This window comes from Zeus faber (assembly GCF_960531495.2).
Source record: "Zeus faber genome assembly, chromosome: 7".
Taxonomy (NCBI): domain Eukaryota; kingdom Metazoa; phylum Chordata; class Actinopteri; order Zeiformes; family Zeidae; genus Zeus; species Zeus faber.
The window spans coordinates 15283574-15298243 of NC_137203.1; the positions used below are offsets into that span (position 1 = coordinate 15283574).

The window sequence follows — 14670 nt, forward strand, 5'->3', positions numbered from 1 at the left end:
GGGGACCTCTTGGGGGAACTCCAAGGACCACTGGGGCGGTCCCTGAACCCCATGTTGAGAACCACTGGTGTGGATAATGTATTGATTAATTGTGCCCTTATATCTCACTATAGTTACTACAAATGACCTGTGTGTGGTTGTTTGAGTCTATAATCCATCCTAATGTGAAAGATCTTCCCTTCAGATTTTTAAACTTTTTTTTCCTGCTTCCAAAGCAACTTTTATTTTTTTAACTTTTTGTTTTTTTGAACAAAACCAAGCGGCACCTTGAGGGCGTCCTGGGTGTCGTCCAGGCAGTAAACCCTGATGTGGTAGTCGAGCGTGGAGCAGGACAGGGGTCCGAACACCGCCAGCTTCAGCCTCTTGGCGGCCGCCTTGCCCAGCGACTGGCCCACCAGGCAGTAGGTGCCCAGCGTCTCCGTCAGCACGTGCACCGCCTCCGCATCCATCTGCACGTAGCAGGGCGTGGTGAAGTTCTCCTCCCCCACCACCACCACGTCCTAGGTAGGGAGGGAGAGGGAGAGACACAATCTGTTTATTCATACAGAAGAAATGTGTCTTGGTCGGGTTCGGTGCGTTTCTGTGCAGAAAATAAGCATAAAAAAGGTCAAGGGTCTTAAATAAAACTGGAAAAAACAAGAAAAGCAAATATATGGATTATACAAAATTAATTAAATTAATTGAATTCAATGAAATACTTTTTTTCTATGATAAGAATAACAAATGAAATGGCTATAGCTAAGTGGAGGTATGCTTTCTGGTATTATTAAAAAAAACATATAAATACATATAAACATAAATATAGGTTCTGTACAATAATTGTAATTATAATAATAATAATAATAATAATATGTAAAATATGTGTAATACGTATAATACGTATCTGTATATAATAATAATGGATACAAAATTATTAGTGTCTAAAGTCTAATGTTATTACAATATTATTACGATACAATATATATATATATATATATATATATATATATATATATATAAAAAATGCAATATACAGTATATGATTGTAATGGCAGCTTTGATTGACTCTAGAGCCTGAATACTATGACTCAAAATATAAAGTATAAATAATTGTTATAATGAAGGCATTCGGTTCCATCTATCCGTTTCCAATTCTATTTTAATAAGAAAATGACAGCAGCGTGATTCACATTGCCAGGCTGGTAAATAAGCTTGAGGAAAAATAAATATAATTAGCCTAGGTTTATGGAAGTAGACTGAAGTGTTTTAGTGTTTATCCTTCATATTCATCGATTATGCGACACAAAGACTGAGCGGATATTATTATCATTATTATGAATATTATTATTTATTTATTTTTATTATTTATCAGTCTTTTCTGGAGCTACGATTAATCCATACACAGCAATCTTTGAAAATAAAGTATTGAATGTACAATAAGTTTTGTGTTTGTGTGTTCATGTGTCTCTTTTCGTGTGTGTGTGTGTGTGTGCGTGTGTCTTAAGCACGTTCCCCTCAAAAAAAAATCCATGTTACGAATGTGCAGTTGTGTTCCCACAGATGAGTCGAACGAGTCGAATCGATAGCGAACGGTAGGAGACCCAATATCGTCTGAATCTGTTATTACCAGTAATCACAACTCCCCCTGACGTGAGGTGAATTCAATTATCTCTCTCTTTCTCACTCTCCACCTATCTCTCTTTTTGTGGGGGGTGGGGGGGGGATATTGTTGTGGAAAATTTTGCCGCAGCAACCAAATGGACTCCTTGATGAAATTCCACTTTTCTGTTTGTCTCCACACGTCACGTTTTCTTACCACTTCTTCTCTGTCGCTCTTTCCATCTTCCTCTCTCTCTCTCTCTCTCTCTCTCTCACTCTCGCTCTCTCACTCTCTCTCTCTCTCTCACTCTCTCTCTGTCTCTCTCACATGCGTCCACGGCACCACATCTTATGCATGGCTAATTGTGCGGAGACATTGTGCTGAGCTGTGATAAGGAGCAAGAGACGTCATACGGGGCCCTTGTGGACACACTGATGACTGCAAGGCGGCCTTATCTCACACACACACACACACACACACACACACACACACACACACACACACACACACACACACACACACACACACACACACACACACACACACACGCACACACACACACACACTCAGAGATATGTACCCAAATGGAGGCCAAATAGAAATCTCTGCAAATGCAAATATACACAAATGCACAAAAGACTTGCCGCGGCAAAGACCTCCTGCCGCGAGACGGAGGAGAGGAATGGAGAAGGTGCAGATAATAGAAGTGAAGAGAAATAAAAGGCAAAAGAAGACAAACAAGAGGAGGCAGAGGAGGGAGGAGGATGTTGGGAGCATAACAAATGACTTGTGATGGGAATGTTCAGCCCCCTGCCTGGCCTGAAAGCCTGCGGGCACTCAGTGTGTTTCAAATCAAACTTTATTTCTCCGTCTCCGGTGCTTTACACTGCCTCCGTGCGTTTGCGCACTGCGTTCAATAACAACTGGAAGAGGACGTTTGGACCGGAGCGCACGTGCACGTGGCTTCGCCTCGGCTGGACGTGTGCCGTTTCCTTGTGAATTAGTGATGTGAGGCTCGCAAACGATTCACTCGCAGCGAACTAATCTTTTAAATAACTCAGGAGAGCTGTTTGTTCGTTTCATTGCTTTTTCCACTTTAGTCTCTCGTTTGTCGATTTGCAAACTAAAAGAGCCGTAAGCGGCGAGTCCCACAAGCCGTGTTAAATGTGACTGATTAACACTTTGCATTCCGGTGAAATAAACCGTTTCACGAGGATTAAAACAATTCTCGACTCTCGCGACTCTCGTCCTCTCTCGCCCGTGGCGCTGCAGGCGCTGAAGAAGGAAGCAAAGAGTCGGAGAAAAGGAACCGAATCTCAAAGTGAATGTCGAAGCTGCGAAGGACGCGGTTGCAAACCTCCGTGCGGGTACGATGGCGTGCGCGTGCGTTACGGTATCTGCGCCTTTGTTAAATTTGACGCGCGTGCTTTTTTCTTCAGATCGGGGTTGATTAGTTGACACTTTGATGATAGTGACGCCGGATTCCGCACCACAAAGGGGAAACTCAAACACAGACTCGTGTCCCGCCCAAGGCCCCCAAGCAATTATCACAACTGCAGATGGGAAACCAGGCAGCGGGAGTTGGCGCGCACCCACACGGAAACGGGACTTATTATGGACGCCGTGTGCGCGGCGTAGGCCCCCGGCGCTCACCTCCCACTCCCCCATGGAGAGCTGGTTCTTCAGCTGGATCAGCCACTCCTCCTGCTCGGTGTCGGCACAGTGGTGGATGGTGAGGATGACCGGCCGGGTCAGCAGGGCGCCGGGCGGTCCGCAGCTCACCACCGGGCTCAGAACCGTCTGAACGTCCTCGACCGGAGGTCTGGAAGGGGGGGGGGGGGTGATTAATGGAGACAGGAAACAGACCTGGCCGGTGGACAGAGTCAGCAGTTTAACAGGTAATAAAGATTAAAAATGGAAGGGAAGCCCCCACGCTGGAGCCATCCGTTCTTTTAGCTCAACGCCAGGTTTTATACATCTTAAGACTGGAAATGGGTTGACGGGTTGCAAGTACGGGATAATGTGCAGCTGCTCACTGTCGTAAAATATCCCATTGAAGGGGGGTGATCCGGTTGTCACTGTGAAGGGGGTTATTTTGGCGATAACGACCGGCTAGCTGCACATTATCGGGCTTATTACACGGCTACTTAGACATAACGCATTGAGACGGGAGATTATTTTGTAGAGATTCTATAACTAATATGCCTCCGCGACGAAAAGCAGTCCGCAGCAACGGGGAACATGTAGCCACATTGCAAACTATTCGCCGTAAAAAAGAAAAAGTTTTGGGATAATGGGAGAATTGCCTTTTTCTTTATGTTACCTCGCTTTTAAAACACGCTGCCTCTGGGTTTTTAAATGAGTCTCTCAGAGCTTTATAGTCAGAGACAGCTCTTTCTAACAATGTCTGTTGTAGTATAAAGACGAGACCACATTTCATTCTCACTCAACCTTGTGTGCAGATAGGGGTAACTTGACGGAGCATTGCGTGTTTGTTTGATGGCATTTTGTCAGAGCGTGCCTGTGACCTATATCTTTCATATCTGAGAATATTAAAGATATAGGAAGATCTCACAAGCCGTGTGAAATTGAGAATATCTTTAATATGCAGGAGAATTTCTTCCACGGGAGACGTGACAGCGGTCGAACGGACGGAGGTCTCTATTTAGGCACGACCGACCCCTGACTACCGCCATCGACCAATCAGAACCGAGCATTCCAAATGCCACAGCGGAGCGGAACACTCCAGCTCAGTTCCTCCGTTCCGTTTTTTCCTTTGGCTGCGCACGGGATCGCGCGTCAAAGCTTTTTTTCAGGCCAGCGTTTTTACTTTCGGAAACAAAATCAATATCCCTCCGCCTGAAGACCCATGGATCTCCTGCTCGACATTGCACCGTTCTACTGTACAAACTGTACCAGCTAAGTGTTCTCAGGATATTTATTGACTTGGAGGAGAGCCGGCACGTGAACCAGACTCAGACTCAGACTCGTAGATGTTTTTTGTTTTTGTTTTTTTCCAAGGCGTTGATACTCCTTCTTAGCGGCGGTACGGCATCGATTCCAAAGCTCGTTATTGACGATGCAAGAGCTGAGACGGAATGCGACGGAGCCGCAGAACCAGGAGGAACCGAACAAATATACAGTAGATTCCAACTCGTCCAACATAAGTCTCCAACACAAGCTCGGGTGTTCCGCTCCGTTACGCCGTGGCAGTACTCGGTTCTGATTGGTCGATGGCGGTATTGGCAGTATTGTTATTGATCATTGTGTACTTTTTTTTTTATTAACGCACAAATAACAGAAATAACAATAAATGTTGAAGTGCTAAGGACACGGCAGAAATATCTAGTGACGTTATCTCCGAGTTAACCCTAATGAACTGATGGAACGGTTCGATTCCCTCCTGTTGAGCGATCCATGCAAACCCGATGTGGCCGCTTGATTCTTTTTAAATGTATTTTTTTCTAACCAGCTATTGATCGAGAAGAAGGCGGAGATAAGAGAATGAAATAGATTTCGCTCTGAGAAATACTGGATGTGCCACCGCACGGGGTCTCATTTTGGAGTCAGCGGACGCCAACTCCAGAGCTTTGCCGAGATATTTACAAGACGGTTTCGACTCGTCCGGCAATCGCACCGTGGGACGGCTCACGTTTTAGCCCTCAGAAAGCTACAAAACAGGACTACGGGCCGTTTCTAGCCATCTGTCCAAGTTAAAAAAAAAAAAAAGGTACCTTCCATAAAGCTCATGAGAACATTATGAGGGTCTTTAGGAATTTATTGAATTCTACTTTGACAGAGGCGGGAAGCGAGATTTCTCAGATGGGAGCCGATGGCTTATAAATGGAGTTGATTGACTGAGTGATTGATGTTTTTTATTCTCCGTGTGGGGAAATTCTCCTTGCAGCATGAAAAAATATAGTGCAGATAAGTACACTGAAGATGTAAAGATAGACAGGTCATAAAAACATAATCAATGGACTCATCTAAATGACATAAACGTGCAATGTTCAAGTTGTGCTAATTGTTTTCATGTTTTTGTTGCACTTTTTTATTTTTGTCCATTTTCCATTACTAGTAAATGTTTTAATTTGCACTTTAGCTTTAACCAGCTAGTCTATGTATTTTTTTAAATCTGTTTTTTGCCTTTTAGTAAGAAGTTTTGATTAATCTTTGCTTTCATACACTTTATTTCATGACTCTGGTAAAGGCCTTTTACATTTTACCTGTCGATGAAATGTTCCGTACGAGTAAAAAAAAAGGAGCCTTGAAAAAGAGGTCACATCTCAAAGCAGTCAATCTGGAGAAACAAAGATCAAATAAATAACTGAATGTGACAAGAACGAGTCCGAAAATGAAATTCTTTCGACCATTTTGGAACTTTTCGAGGCACTGAGAATTTTAACGGCCTTCATTCTCAAAAGAAAAAAAAAATATGAAGAGGGGACTGTAGGGCCGTGTATTGATTACACACTGTTGCCTTGGCAGGGAATGTCACTGTATATATAACGAGGATTAAGCCCTCGCTGTGTATCCGAAGATTACTGTTTGTCACAGTGGGAATAGAGAGAGGGCAAGGGAGAGAGCGAGAGAGAGACAGAGAGAGACAGAGAGAGAGAGAGAGAGAGAGAGAGAGACTTACTTTAAGCTGTCCTTCCTGTGCACGGTCACATACATCTCGTAGACTCTGCCCGGAGGAACAGCGCCAGCTGGGACCTGCAAGCTCACACCTGCAGGAGGGACGGAGAGATGGGTGGATTGGCGGATGGAGGGAGGGAGAGGGACGACAGGATGGAGGAATGGAGGGGTGGAAGAGAGGGAAGAGAGGGTTGTGGGATGGATGGAGGGAGAGGAAAGAGAGGATGGAGGGATAGAGGGATGGATGGATGGAGAGGGAAGAGAGGATAGTGGGAAGGATGGAGGGAGAGGGACGAAAGGATGGCGGGATGGATGGAGGGAGAGGAAAGAGGATGGGGAGGGATGAAAGGATGGCAGGATGGACGGGTGGACATCCGAGAGGATGGCGGCATGGACAGAGGGATGGATGGAGGGATGAATGGATGGATGATAGAGGGAGGGAGTGAGGGATGTATGAATGGAGAGAGGGATTGACCGGCGGGATGGACAGATGGGTTGAGGGAGAGGGGATGGAGGGAGGGAGGGATGGATGGATGGATGGATGGATGGATGAAGAGATTGGGCGGAAGACCGACAGAAAGGAGGAGCGAGGATAATGTGCACTTTGTGTCACAGCAGTTTACCGGAGTTGGGCACGATGAGGTGTCCTCCCTGGTTGTTGAAGGAGCCGTGGGCGGTGCAGGACGGGTCCCTGGTTCTAGCCAAGCTCTGGTTCCTCAGGTTCATGGTGTCACTGTGGTCCAGCAGAGACTGAGTCACCTGGGAACCGGAGCAGAACAATCAATACATGTAATGGTGATGGGAGGGAAGAAACGCTGGTCATTGGACGCCGTAATAACAACAACAACCGACCAATAGTCCAGGTTTAATGTGGGAGGAAAAAAAAAATCCCTTCCACAACTGGATGAGTACATCTTCCACATGTTCACCATGCGGCGGCACCTCATAATACATTATATTATAATACATTACACTGATGATGATGAAATATGCAGTAGCACAATAGCACTATGTCGAGAGAAACCTCTGGCAGTGACGGCACATATGTTTCTTTGTTGCTTTGGATGTAGAAATGCCTTTCTCCATCATTCACGAGTGAAGCAGGACATCGTGCAGTATTTTGAAACGTTTCCATCGTTATAAAATATTACAAGTCATTATGATTGCTGCTGTAGCAATAATATCAGCAAAGCAAACATCAGCAGCAGAAACTATTATTCGACCAGATTATTATCATGTAAATGATTAACACACTGGTCCACGGCCCCCTAGAACTGCAGGGGGTCTGCAGCAAAATGACTATATTTAAATATTGTTATTCAGTGATCTTTTTTTTGGTACATATGAAAGTATATATATTCAAGTATGGGTTGTTTTTATTTGTCTTGGATATTAGAAAAAAAGGTAGAATTGAAAGCTCTTTTACTCATGAAACACCAACAGAGTGTTAGTTTCGTGTTTCTGAGTTGTCTCGCTACGCGAGAAAACCACATCTGGATTCGTCGCACGCACACATATCCGCACCTTGGGAGATAATTTGGAGGTGAGGTCTCCCCCCAGGTCATCCTGCGGCGTGACCAGGCCGGAGGAGTTGTACACCTTGATCTTCAGGTTGGGCAGCGGGTCCAGCAGGGGAGAGTTGGTCATGGGGATCTTGTCCGAAACGTCGTGGAGGGCGTAGACTGGACCGCGGTACATGGCGGCGGCGTTGGTCAGGTCCGGAGGAGCCGTCAGAAGATCGGCTGAGCGGTAGAGGAAAAGGAAAAAATGTTTATTTCATTTATTAATATAAGTATTTCATAGCAGCTGTACAACTAGAGGCTTTATTACATGTTTATTACAGCACAGTTGATTGCACTTTCAAAGTAAAAGATTTATTTCACATTACATGTGGCTTTTAAGCCCTCCACACATCAAACATGCCACCACAAAGTGATTGTGCTAATTGAGAAGCTGGCCCGTGTGCCCGGCATACAGTGTGGTATTTATGCGGAGCTGTTCGCATATTATGTTCTCAACGTCCCCGAGAGTCAGTTTTAATTTAGCTCATTTCCATCACACGGCAAGGTGTTTACCTTTTTTTAATGTTTATTATTTTTTTCCTCCGTCATCGGGGTTTCAGCTTCGTTTTCAATCAGATAAGTGTGAGACATAACGTGCCTCGACAACAAACCCAGAATGACATCACTCTGAGGGAATCAATTCGTTTAAGTTTTCATACACAGTTCAAATGTATACCTCAACAGACATTTACACGCACGCACGCACGCACACACACACACACACACACACACACACACACACACACACACACACACACACACACACACACACACACACACACACACACACACACACACACACACACACACACACACACAGAAGTGTATATGCCATAAGATCCAGATCTAGTTGTAAGATGCAAAGCTATGAACATGCATTCTCTTTCACATATGAAATAATGAAACAATGATGATGATAATAACAAGGATGATAATAATAATAATAATAATAATAATAATAATAATAATAATAATGATAACAACAACAACAACAACAACAACAGCAATAATAATAATAATAATAATAATAATAATAATAATAATAATAATAATAATAATAATAATAATTATAATAATTTATAGGTTTTAAATCAAATATTTTTATATCTTATAAAACTTTATTTAATCTGAAATGACCAACTCAAAGCGAGTAGTTTGCTCTGCTGGACATTTGCCATTTCCATGAATGAGAGTTTAAAACTTCCTTTTTATAGTGTTTGCGAAGTGCAGGAAAAAAATATACACACAATTCATTGATATATATATATATATATATATATATATATATATATATATATATATCAACAGATATATATATATCTGTTGAGATATCCAATGTTAATGTTTTTTTTTGTTAATAACATCATAATTGTATATTTGTGACCTGTTTAAATTTGTTGTCGTTTGTTCGCAGTGATATTTTTCAACACACACCACGCAAGTCAAAATTGTTTAAGTTCCGTGAAGGACATTGGAGAATTTGCTGTTGTGAGAATTAGATTTAGGCTAAATATATATTTATTCAAATATTGAAATAAATATATTAATACATATCAAAGATAATTACATGGATTAGGCTTTACGCAACGTTAATGATGTTTGGTTTGATTTAATGAGAGGATGGTTTTGAAAGATGACCGATGTCTGAACTGTGTGTTTTTTAAGATTGTATATGTTGTATAAACATTATCACAAGAGTTTGTTTAAAAATCATTCATTGGTTTGAAAATAGTGTTGTGTGGAGCTATGAGACTTTTGCATGTAAAAAAATTACATAACTAGAATTAGCAGCCAGTAAGAGATGAGGCGCACAAAAACTCTGCCTCCTCTGGCGAGTATTTTAAAGAAGCCAGTCTCCACCACGACTCGACAATACGTAAGACGAAAGGCTTCCAATTGAGCTTCTTGGGTTGGGTTGATGTCTAATTAAATTGATTCCCCCCCTTTTTTTTGAGAAGTTGACTGCCCGTGTCGTGTGCCTTGTTTTATTATTTTGACATAAGAGTCACATAACTTCCTACCTCACTATTGTATATTGTATATTTATAAACTGTGTCATCAATTTTGAATGCTGTAATAATTTGCTAATTTTCTTTATCATTAATTTGACTATTTTCATACATTCATTTCACTATTATTTCTTTATCATTATTTTGTTATCATTTATTGTACTATTATTTAATTTATTCAAGGAGTTAGCATGATAAAATAAATCCCATTTATTGGAAAGAAGGTTATGTGTTTGTGTTCCTCAAGAGGTGAATACAGTAGTAAATGTATCTGACCAAGAACGCCAATTTTTGGAGACTGATCAGTTAAAGTTAATGTGGTTTATTTACTGTTCCCCATTCTGGGAGTAGTGCCCTGTAAATAAAAGTGATTTAATATGATAAATGAATAATTTAATAAACCATATAACATTACATGAAGTGATACCCTTTTTGAAGAGTGCAATTTCAATTCTTAATGTGGTTATAACGCTACATATCGCACAAGCTCCATGTCACTTTCATTTTCTTCTTTTTAATTTGTTTACTATTTTTAAAGATGAGACAAGATAGTGCTTTATTATTATTATTATTATTATTATTATTATTATTATTAGTAGTAGTAGTAGTAGTAGTAGTAGTAGTATTCTAATTATTATTATTATTATAATTATTATTATTATTATTATTATCTACTCCACATGACCATCCATCCATCCCTTCCTCATTCCATCATCCGGATGTTTACCCTTAAAGCCAGCGGCTTTTCTTGGCCAAGCATCATTCCTGTTGAAAATGTAATTAACAGCAAACATAATGCAGAAAGAGAGAGAGAGAGAGAGAGCGAGAGACAGATAGAGACAGAGACAGAGAGAGAGTGAGAGCGATGAGAAAACTCAATTGAGGAAAAAGCCTGTGCCTTGAGAAGAAAGGCACAGGAATAAAGATGGATGGAGAAAATGCAGACGTAATTGTTCATTAACAGAAAGTGCTGATGATCCCTCCGCACAGTGACAAACATCCTAATGCAGCGCTGATTAAACAACGCTGGCCAACACACACACACACACACACACACACACACACACACGCACGCACGCACACAAAAATACAGAGACACCGCTCACTGCCTTGGTAATTGCATTCCATCCTCTCCATCCTCACTTTTACTTACTTTACATCCTGACTGGAATTTTAATCCTGTGTCACCATCCTACTCAACACTGTCTCACAAAATTGTCCATTAGCACAAACAAAGCGCCGAGTACTTTCTCATTCTAGTTGTATATACAGTATGTTTTTGTTCCATCTCTCTGAAAGAGCTCCACACCCTTTTGGTATTAAATTAAGCTCCTTAAACATCAAAGGTAAACTATCAGAACACAGGATCCACCACTTTGAACCGTACGCACATAAATAATACTTCCTTTCTCAACTCAGCACTGTAGTCCGATTAAATTGAATGGTGCGTCATTGGCATGACAAGAATTCTTACATTGGCAAAGCATAATAAGACATGTTTGCTGTATATTACAATTATAATATTGCACAAGATATAGGTAAATACATTCAAACTAAGAATAATGAAATTGCTGAATAAACGAATGCATAAATAAATTATAATAGCAATAGTAATAACAGTACTGTAGGGTTAGGATATACACTCTATGCGGATGACACCAGATTTACAATCCGTCTCTGGTGACCTCCAGGCTTCCCTGAAAAATCCTTAAAGGGTCCTATTGTGCCAAACTGTCTTTTTCAGTGCTTGTGCACATACATTTGGGTCTGTGATGGGCCTACTAACACGCAAACTAAAATAAGACGACTCACTCCGTTTTTTTGTGGGGTCCCTATTCAAGAAAACAGGTGGTTCAACAAGCCGTTCAGATTTGCGACCTCTTCCTATGTCACATTGTGCCTCTGTAGAATTAGAACCCCCCCCCCCATCTGAGTGACTCTGGAGAAATAACACGGGAACTGCTCTGTTGGCTTCACAGATCAGAAGAAAGAGGAATGAATATCAACTGTCTGACAATAGATGGAAGGAAACGTAAGCAATTTCTAAAAACAATTTGTTTCTTTCAAAAAAAAATACATATATATTTTTTAAGTGTATAAGGGTGGTCGACTGTTGTTCCACACTCCGTGCAGTGGAACGTGCACGGCGGAGCAAATGGTACAAACATTTAAATGAGGCCTTGTAGATCTAATATGCGTGAAGATTCAGCGACTGGATTACTTATTTCTCGCCTCAAATTTGTTCAGAGACCGATTTGGGTGGACTGATAAGGTGACGGAATCACAGAACTGGGACAAAGAGTTCCGGAGCGGCCGTGGGGAGCAGCAGCGTTTTCAATTAAAGCGACACACACACACTGAGACAGTGTGTCAGGAACAAGAGTGGTTTTGAGGCATGCTAGAATGGCTAGAATGCATAATCTGAGAGGTATTTTCAGCAAAAAACTTCAAAGACATGTTTTGGGAACCTCAGAGACCTACATTAACCTGTTGAAAAGGAGCATAATAGGTCTTAAAACTTGTTAAAAACTCATAGAAATCTTTGATATTCACAAGAACTCATTCTGCAAAAGACTCCCGCTCCACCATGGTGATCACACTATATTTGAACAGTGTTACACTTAGGGATTTGGATGGATGGAAAGTCTGCCTATATTTATAAGAATTTTGTTCTCAGGTCTCTCTCGCAAATTACAATTTGATCCTGATGAGACAACTTGAATAAATACATCTTATAAATATATTAAAACTTAATTCAAAACAGCTTCTATGTGTAAATTTAGTTTTCCTCAATATCTCACATTTGTTATGGCTCTCAGTATTGGGTTTTTGTATTAGGGATATTTTCCAAAACATGCAGATTTTATCCCAGTAATAGTCCGATATATGACATCAGAATCAGTGCACACCATGTACTTATTGATTACGCTCACTCATTAGTGCATATATTGAACTAATAGCTGGTAAATATCCTCACATCAGAGGGTATTGATCAGATATCAAGGCTTCAAGGCAGTTCCAGGCCAAATAACATGCAGAATATGATTAGATCGGTGTTTACCATCCATCTGCTCTGCTAGTAAACACATCTTGACATTTTAAAAAACATTTTAAAATCGTTAAGATGACCCTCCCTGCATCCATTACCAGATGGCGTCCAGCCAGAGCGGCTTGTTTCGGCAGATTGTCGCGTCAGCCGGTTTTTGAGTGTCTGTGTGAGTGTGTCTGTGTGTGTGTGTGTGTGTGTGTGTGTGTGTGTGTGTGTGTGTGTGTGTGTGTGTGTGAGTGAGTGAGTGAGTGAGTGAGTGTGCGTGCGTGCGTGTGTGTGTGTGCGCGCGCGCACGTGCAGGTATCTTCCATTTTTCTCATTGATTTTTTAAAAGACCAAGATGGAGACATGGATGTGTACAGCAGAGACGGACGTCTGCTGTGGAATTAGCGGCCCTTCCACAAACACAGAACCTTCTACAAACATTAGAATATGGCTCTAATACGGTTATTTTTTAGGGGGAAAGCAATCGTGCGTAACAGGGAGACTTCCTCAGTCACTCTCTTAACCCCCCCCAAAAAGTGAATAAGGGGCGCACCGAAGAGTTACCGCAGCGGGTGACACCAACCCAAGTGACGCCACTCTTATCACGGACAGTATGGCTTTAAATCTTCTCTAAGGTGAAAAAAATAAAAAAAGTGTCATGTGTATTATGAATGGATGATCAACAACTGTTATATTCATTTTTATTGGGTTTAAAAAAAATACATTTATTGGCTTGTGGACCCCTTTGAGAACTGGAACTGTGAAGAGCTTCAGGTTTATTGCATATTGCCACTGTGCTTATTTATTATTATTATAGCCTATTGTTTTGATGTGAGCTGCATATTGTATATAACATGTCGTCATGTATTTTGCAACAATTTATATTTGAAGTAACCCCATCAGGTGGATACTTTGAACCAATATTTGAGTATTACAGTCGGAACCGGACGCCCAAATCGAAGCATAGGCCTCGTGACCCAACCTGAGATCTCTGAACCCGCAGCGGGGGTCTAGCTCCCCAAGTTGGGAAACATTGCTATAGAGATATATTTCTTATATTTTGTATTATATATATTTAGTATTAAGGTCAATTCCCCCTTCCTCACCTGATCTGGCCGTCTTGATGTTGACCGACTGGAAGCCGCCGTTGAGCGCCGAGGTGTCTATGATGTGGGAATCGAACTCGCGGTGCGTCTTGCGGTAGACGAACAGCGCCACGATGACGGAGATGACGAGGCACATGATCACCGCCATGACGATGCCCACGTACAGTGCCACGTCGTCCGTGCTGGGGGCCGCTGGGATGGGGAGGAAAGAGAGAGGAGGTTAGGAATTCAAGGTTAAGGTAAGTTAATGACCAGTGAAACATTCTGTCTATATTTATTTTTTCAAACAAATGCTGTGCTGAGGACATTCCACAGCTCATCCAAACGGTGCATGGCGTCACGGTCAGTGGTTCTGGATGATTATGAAACCTTGGTATTGGCAGGTTGAGAATTTGAACTCTGCTTTAATAATTTGAGGTATGTATATGAAATACCCGCTATACAAAAATAAAAATATCTATTACTATGATTTAAAATGTGTACAAAATACATATAAAACTATATCTAATATATATATATTTATAAATAATGTCACAACTGCAACTTTAAATAATTTTGCTGAGGACACCTCCACAATTCCGTTACAGATCCCAAGAGGGCCATGGACCCTGGTTATAAACTGTATGTAGTATACCTCTCACTGAGTACTTTATTAGGAACACAATACTAATACTGGGTAGGAGCCTCCCTTTGTTCGCCAAACAGCCTCAATTCTTCTTGGCATGGATTCCGTAACAAATGT

The 14670-nt window shown here is 41.5% G+C and overlaps 1 protein-coding gene across 1 annotated transcript in view; it reads right to left on the minus strand.

Annotated features, from left to right (window-relative positions):
- The window catches only part of LOC307233356 (netrin receptor UNC5C-like), a gene marked incomplete at its 3' end in the record, with an annotated part of 221372 nt that overhangs the window by 10475 nt on the left and 196227 nt on the right, over window positions 1-14670 (minus strand). Inside the window, exons 9-14 of the mRNA XM_080004684.1 lie at window positions 13929-14120; window positions 7742-7959; window positions 6841-6976; window positions 6222-6309; window positions 3233-3401; window positions 267-500 (exon numbers count right to left, since the gene is read on the minus strand). Of these exons, the coding sequence (XP_079860810.1) occupies window positions 267-500; window positions 3233-3401; window positions 6222-6309; window positions 6841-6976; window positions 7742-7959; window positions 13929-14120 (1037 nt within the window). The remainder of the gene's footprint in view (window positions 1-266; window positions 501-3232; window positions 3402-6221; window positions 6310-6840; window positions 6977-7741; window positions 7960-13928; window positions 14121-14670) is intronic.